Source organism: Engystomops pustulosus, chromosome 3, assembly GCF_040894005.1.
Source record: "Engystomops pustulosus chromosome 3, aEngPut4.maternal, whole genome shotgun sequence".
Taxonomy (NCBI): Eukaryota; Metazoa; Chordata; class Amphibia; order Anura; family Leptodactylidae; genus Engystomops; species Engystomops pustulosus.
In genome coordinates, this window is record NC_092413.1 from 226223847 (window position 1) to 226232292 (window position 8446).

An 8446-nucleotide genomic window follows, 5' to 3' on the forward strand; every position below is an offset into this window, starting at 1 on the left:
AATGGCACAGGAGAGGGCATCATCCTTGACATTCTTCTCAGCAGAATGTACCGTATATACTCGTGTATAAGCCAAGCACTTAAAAAAAAAAATCTTATATACTCATCCCCGGCGGCCCTAATGCGCAGCGCTGCTCCCCCGATGTCCGTGCTGCTCCCCCGATGTCCGCGCGGCTCCTCTTCTGTCTTCTATCTTCTGTCTTCCGTAATATCCTGCTATGCGCCGCCATGCTCTTCCTGGCCGACAGGCGCATAGTATGAAGCGACCGCTGCTGACGTCAGCAGCGGTCGCGTCATACTATGCGCCTGTCGGCCAGGAAGAGCATGGCGGCGCCCTGCAGGATATTACGGAAGACAAAAGAAGATAGAAGACAGAAGAGGAGCCTCGAGGACATTGGGGGAACAGCGCTATTCATTGCGGCCACCGGAGGGAGAGAATATAAGTTTTTTTTTTTTTAAAGTGCTGGGCTCGCTGTTTACTAGTGGGGGCAAGCTGTATACCACACGGGGCAGGCTGGGATGGCTGTATACTAGTGGGGGCAGGCTGTATACTACACGGGGCAGGCTGGGCTGGCTGGATACTAGTGGGGGCAGGCTGTATACTACACGGGGCAGGCTGGGCTGGCTGTATACTAGTGGGGGCTGGCTGTATACTACATGGGGCAGGCTGGGCTGGCTGTATACTAGTGGGGGCAGGCTGTATACTACACAGGGCAGGCTGGGATGGCTGTATACTAGTGGGGGCAGGCTGTATACTACACAGGGCAGGCTGGGATGGCTGTATACTAGTGGGGGCAGGCTGTATACTACACAGGGCAGGCTGGGCTGGCTGCATACTAGTGGGGGCTGGCTGTATACTACATGGGGCAGGCTGGGCAGGCTGTATACTAGTGGGGGCTGGCTGTATACTACACGGGGCAGGCTGGGCTGGCTGTATACTAGTGGGGGCTGGCTGTATACTACACGGGGCAGGCTGGGCAGGCTGTATACTAGTGGGGGCTGGCTGTATACTACATTGGGCAGGCTGGGCTGGCTGTATACTACTGGGGACAGGCTGGGCTAGCTATATACTACAGGGGGCAGGCTGGGCTGGCTGTATACTACTGGGGGCAGGCTGGCTATGTACTGGGGGGGGTCTGTGATCAATGCATTTCCCACCCTCGGCTTATACTCAAGTCAATAGGTCTTCACAGTTTTTGGTGGTAAAATTATGGAGCTCGGCTTATACTCGAGTATATACGGTAAGTGTTTCAGGAAGTTAAAAAGTGAAAAGAGCGACCAGCGGGCTTGCCTACAGTTGAGGCGTTGAGCAGTCTGCAGATATATGAGATTCTTATGATCTGTATATACACAGACCAGATGGTGAGCTCCCTCCATAGCGCCATTCTTCCAGAGCAAGTTTAATGGCCAGTAGTTATCTATCTCCTATGGAGTAATTCCGCTATGTGCCCGCTATCCGCCCATCTTGGGGAGCGCCACCATAGGAAACACAAGAGAGGATTAGTGCGGGATAAACTGCCGGTAATAGTTCGCAAAGCCCAGGAATGTCTAAAATACCTGTAGTCCTACTGGGCGTGGCCATTGAAGAACCGCAGAAAACTTAGCAGGATCCATTTGTAGACCCCTGTCAGAGATACTATAGCCAAGGAAGGGAAGACTCTTCTGATGGAACTGGCACTTGTCAAGTTTGGCGTAGCGGTGATTGGCTCTTAGACAACTGAGGACTTGACGCGCGTGGGACCGATGGCCACTGACAAAATCTGTAACCTGCACAGCTTCATCCAGAACCACAAGGTAAAGTGGTGAAGGATATATACGCCTGTATTGTGGACTTTAAAAAGGCTTCGACTCAGTGTGGCACCCAGGTCACTTCCTAAAACTGCTGGAGAGCGGAAAAGGTGGGAAAACCTATAATGCCTCCAAGAGTTCTCTCATCCCAGAAGTCATGGATATAACAAAAGGGGTATCAGCCATAGTGGCTGCTATGGGACCCGAAGTGTCAGGGGCCCTGTCATCTGACCAAACTCACTAAAGAATGGAGCATGTGCACCATTATATACATTTTATGCTGCACATTGAATAACATATGTAAAGCATACAGTACTATGTGTTCATAGTGTGTTTATGTGTCTATATACTGTATTTCTAAGCATTGATATATAAATGTCAATGACTCGAGGACTTTTGAGGGGACATGATGCTTTACAGATGAAAGAAAAGCTCTAGAGAAGTTGATGTCCTGACCTGAGGAAGGTGGTAGACCCCAGTTAGTGAAGCTGATGTCAGGGAAGATGACGCCTCCAAGTGACCTACGAATCCGACCACTGTACTCCGGTTATGGCAGCTGTAATTTGGGATGGGTTCCTCTGTGTTGGATAATAAGTTCATCACCCCCTGCAGAGTCTTATATTCTTTAGCACACGTGTCGTAGATATGATATCCAAGGGTGAGATTAGGTAACAGATCCGTCCTGTTATTTATCTCTTCTATGGCAAACATGAAGGTCAACATGTGCCGGATGTAACCGAAGGATATCCTGTGGAAACAAGGGAATAAAGATTGGTGCCCGTATGTACTAGGAGGCTCCCGCCCCTCTCCCCACCTGACGAGCCCATTGTGGGGCGCAGGTTGGATAAGCAAGGAAGCTGGCGGGGAAGGGAGACATATCAGCAGGCAGATGTCATGAGTCCCCCATGTATATGATAGGAGAGGTTACCATCACTATTGATGTATTACTCACAACCCGCAATTGTCGCTCGGAGGTCTCTTGTACCAAAATTGCACGGGTCTGCTATAGCCCATGAGAGTGATCTTCAGTATCGCACCAATGAGGAGGTCTCCGGCTTTCACATAATTCTCAGGTGTGTCCTGAAGAGGCTCCAGGCTGCACACCGGCCGTGCCCCATAAGGTTCTTCACCCACCGGCAATATGGGAACAAACACCAAGGGGCGGAAAAATGTCTTCAGCATCTCAGACTATAGGAGAGACAGGGAGCGTGATGAGGAAATGTCATATAAACATACAATACATAAGTAACATAGTCATACAATACACATGTAACATAGTCATACAATACTCAGGTAACATAGTCATACAATACATAAGTAACATAGTCATACAATACACAGGTAATATAGTCATACAATACACAGGTAACATAGTCATACAATACACAGGTAACATAGTCATACAATACACAGGTAACATAGTCATACAATACACATGTAACATAGTCATACAATACTCAGGTAACATAGTCATACAATACATAAGTAACATAGTCATACAATACACAGGTAATATAGTCATAAAATACAAAGGTAACATAGTCATACAATACACAGGTAATATAGTCAAACAAAACACAGGTAATATAGTCATACAATACACATGTCATATAGTCATACACAGGTAATATACCAATACAAATGTAATATAGCCATACAATACTCAGGTAACATAGTCATACAATACACAGGTAATATAGTCATACAATACACAGGTAATATAGTCATACAATACACATGTAATAAAGTCATACAATTCACATGTCATATAGTCATACAATACACAGGTAATATAGTCATACAATACACATGTCATATAGTCATACAATACACATATATATCCCTGCAGTCACTATACAATACACATAAATATATCCCTACAGTTACTGTACTGTACACATAAATATATCCCTGCACACACTAAACTGTACACATAAATATATCCCTGCAGTCACTATACTGTACACAGAAATATATCCATGTATTCACTATATACTGTACACATAAATATATCCCTGCAGTCACTATACTGTACACATAAATATATCCCTGCAGTCACTATACTGTACACATAAATATATCCATGCAGTCACTATATACTGCACACATAAATATATCCAAGCAGTCACTATACCTCGCACATAAAAATATCCCTACAGTCACTATACTTTAGACATAAATATATCCCTGCAGTCATTATATACTGAACACATAAATATATCCCTGCAGTAACTATAACTCGCACATAAAAATATCCCTACAGTCACTATACTGCACACATAAATATATCCCTCCAGTCACTATATACTGTACACATAAATATATCCCTGCAGTCACTATACTGCACACATAAATATATCCCTCCAGTCACTATATACTGTACACATAAATATATCCCTGCAGTCACTATACTGTACACATAAATATATCCCTCCAGTCACTATATACTTTACACATAAATGTATCCATGCAGTCACTATATATTGTACACATAAATATATACCTGCAGTCACTATACTGTACACATAAATACATCCCTCCAGTCACTATATAATATATACATTAATATATTCCTGCAGTCACTTTACCTCACACATAAATATATCCCTGCAGTCACTATATGCTGTACACATAAATATATCCCTGCAGTCACTATATACTATATACATAAATATATTCCTGCAGTCACTTTACCTCACACATAAATATATCCATGCAGTTACTATATACTATACACATAAATATATCCATGCAGTCACTATATACTGTACACATAAATATATCCCTTCAGTCACTATATACTGTACACAAAAATATATACATGCAGTCACTATATACTGTACACATAAATATATTCCTCCAGTCACTATATACTGTACAAATAAATATATTCCTGCAGTCACTTTACCTCACACATAAATATATCCATGAAGTTACTATATACTGTACACATGAATATATTCCTGCAGTCGCTATACTGTACACATAAATATATCCCTGCATTCACTATACCTAACACATAAAAATACCCCTGCAGTCACTATACTGTACACATAAATATATCCCTGCAGTTACTATATACTGTACACATAACTATATCCCTGCAGTCACTATACTGTACACATAAATATATCCATGCAGTCACTATATAATGTACACATAAATATATCCCTGCATTCACTATATTGTACACATAAATATGTCCCTGCAGTCACTATATACTGTACACATAAATATATCCCTGCAGTCACTATATACTGTACACATAAATATATCCATGCTGTCACTATACCTCACACATAAAAATATCCCTACAGTCACTATACTGTACACATAAATATATACCTGCAGTCACTATATACTGTACACATAAATATATCCCTCCAGTCACTATATACTGTACACATAAATATATCCCTCCAGTCACTATACTGCACACATAAATATATCCATGCAGTCACTATATATTGCACACATAAATATATACCTGCAGTCACTATACTGTACACATAAATATATCCCTCCAGGCACTATATATTGCACACATAAATATATTCCTGCAGTCACTTTACCTCACACATAAATATATCCATGCAGTTACTATATACTGTACACATAAATATATTCATGCAGTTACTATATACTGTACACATAAATATATTCCTGCAGTCACTATACTGTACACATAAATATATCCCTGCATTAACTATACTGTACACATAAATATATCCATGCAGTCACTATATAATGTGCACATAAATATATACCTGCATTCACTATACTGTACACATAAATATGTCCCTGCAGTCACTATATACTGTACACATAAATATATCCCTGCTGTCACTATACAAATATATCCATGCAGTCACTATATACTGTATACATAAATTTATCCCTGCAGTCACTATATACTGTACACATAAATAAATCCATGCAGTCACTATACCTCGCACGTAAAAATATCCCTCCAGTCACTATACTGTACACATAAATATATCCCTGCAGTCACTATACTGTACACAAAAATATATCCATGCAGTCACTATATACTGTACACTTAAATATATCCCTCCAGTCACTATATACTGTACAAATAAATATATCCCTGCAGTCACTATACTGTACACATAAATATATCCCTCCAGTCACTATATACTGTACACATAAATATATCCATGCAGCTACTATATACTGTACACATAAATATATTCCTGCAGTCACTATACTGTACACATAAATAAATCCCTGCATTCTCTATACTGTACACATAAATATATCCCTGCAGTCACTATACTGTACACATAAATATATCCGTGCAGTCACTATTCTGTACACATAAATATATCCCTCCAGTCACTATATACTGTACACATAAATATATCCCTGCAGTCACTATACTGTACATATAAATATATCCCTGCAGTCACTATATACTGTACACATAAATATATCCCTGTAGTCACTATACTGTACATACAGATATATGCATGCCGTCAATATACCTCGCACATAAAAATATCCTTGCAGTCACTATATACTATACACATAAATATATCCATGTAGTCACTATACTGCAGACATAAATATATCCCTGCAGTCACTATACTGTACACATAAATATATCCATGCAGTCACTATACCTCACACATAAAAATATCCCTACAGTCACTATATACTGTACACATAAATATATCCCTGCAGTCACTATACTGTACACATAAATATATCCCTCCAGTCACAATATACTGTGCACAAAAATGTATCCATGCAGTCACTATATATTGTACACATAAATATATCCCTGTAGTCAATATACTGTACACATAAATATATCCCTGCAGTCATTATACTGTACACATAAATACATCCCTCCAGTCACTATATGCTGTATACATAAATATATTCCTGCAGTCCCTTTACCTCACACATAAAAATACCCTTGCAGGGGGCGTGGCCTGATCGCGATGGCGCACAGACGTGCCTAAGCAGAGCTCCGTGCCGGGCCGAAACTAAATAGGGGCAAACTACACTGCCACATGGGGAAACCGGGCACTAAGAGGGCACCGAGACAAAAGAGCCGGTCACCGCACAGCACGCCCATCTTTAACTTCTTCTCGCCCCTCCAGGAGCACATACCCTCCTCCGACAGCGGCAGCGTTTCCTCCCGCGCGATGCCATCTTGCGCACCACGTGGAGCCGCAGAGAGGACCCCGATCGCCACCCGTTCAAACAGGGGGAAAGAGAATACAAGGTCCCGAAGCAGCGGGGACCGCCGATCAGACCGGGGCTTATCCAGCGCTGCAGCGAAGAGGTGAACCTCGTCCTCAGTTGCACGGAGGACACACGTGCCAGCTGCTTACACCGGAGAAGGAGCGGAGCGGGAGTGCAGCAATCGGCTGTCACTCCGGATCCAACGTGCTTCCCCCTCCACAGGTCTCTCCCTAGGGATTGAAGACCCAACTAACGGTGAGCTATACTCCCTGCCCGGAGCACATTCAGGCCACCTGCTAACTCATCAGCACAATCCACAGGGGTCTGACATCCACACAAACAGGGCCCCCAGTAGTATGGCCCCTCCATCCAAGGCCTCATTAGCTGCCATGCCACAGACTCCACATGAGACCCCAAAGAAGGGACCTAAAGGGGCGAATGCGTCAACCCAGAGCCCCCCAACTAAGCGCCTGTTACTTCTGGATGGGGGTGATTCACGGGAGTCACAGCACCAAGCCAGACTTGATGGCACAGAGGAGGAACACCGCGGCTCCTTAGGCCCCACACTGCCTACACCTGAGGCTGCGGCCCGTGCTCTCCAGGGTCATCCAGAGTTACAGGCTCTACTAGCCCTACTTCCCTCTAAGGGGGACATGGACACACTAGCACAAGACCTTAAAGGGGCCTGGCGCCAAGATCTCCAGAAAGTGCAAGTGGAGGTCAATGCTATACAAGATAGGGTCGAGTCCCTAGAAGCTTTTAGAGCCGAGACAAAAGCCACTTTATCGGAGATTTTAGAGAAAACCGAATCACAATCCACACAAGTAAGACAACTTATGTCTCAGATGGACGACCTGGAAAACAGGAACCGGCGAAACAACATCAGAGTTAGGGGTCTACCTGAAGCGACCCACGCATCTGATCTTATTCCCACACTCACAGGGATATTCAACATGCTTCTGGGTCGACCGGTGGACACACGTATTGAAATTGACCATGCTCATAGAGCACTTAGGGCCCGGAGCACAGACCAGTCAAGACCACGCGATGTTATTTGCAGGATCCATTTCTACTCCATTAAGGATCAGATAATGCAGAAGGCAAGACAAAAAGGTGATCTGGACTTTGATGGAGCACGCATAGCCTTGTTTCCTGACCTTTCTAGACGCACTCTTCGCCCGCTCCTACAAGTGTTGCAGGAAAATAATATCCCCTACAGGTGGGGATTTCCCTTTGCACTACACGCTCGCTCTTCCAATGCTCAAGCGTCGCTGGTTCATCTAGAAGACCTGCCATCTTTCCTACGTACCTTGGACCTACCACCGATGACCCTCCCCGATTGGGACAATCCACCTCCAGACCGCCCTCTCCAGGCCAGTGGTCCTCATGCCCCGGCACCCAGAAGACCGCTAAACGCAGCTTCGCCCCGACCGCAACAGCAAAGG

The 8446-nt window shown here is 43.6% G+C and overlaps 1 protein-coding gene across 1 annotated transcript in view; it reads right to left on the reverse strand.

Moving 5' to 3' along the window:
* The window catches only part of LOC140122990 (vomeronasal type-2 receptor 26-like), a 30859-nt gene extending 23891 nt beyond the window's left edge, over nucleotides 1-6968 (reverse strand). Inside the window, exons 1-3 of the mRNA XM_072144240.1 lie at nucleotides 6927-6968; nucleotides 2740-2975; nucleotides 2244-2535 (exon numbers count right to left, since the gene is read on the reverse strand). Coding sequence (XP_072000341.1) covers nucleotides 2244-2535; nucleotides 2740-2975; nucleotides 6927-6968 — 570 coding nt within the window. The remainder of the gene's footprint in view (nucleotides 1-2243; nucleotides 2536-2739; nucleotides 2976-6926) is intronic.
* Between the last annotated feature and the right edge of the window lie 1478 nt (nucleotides 6969-8446).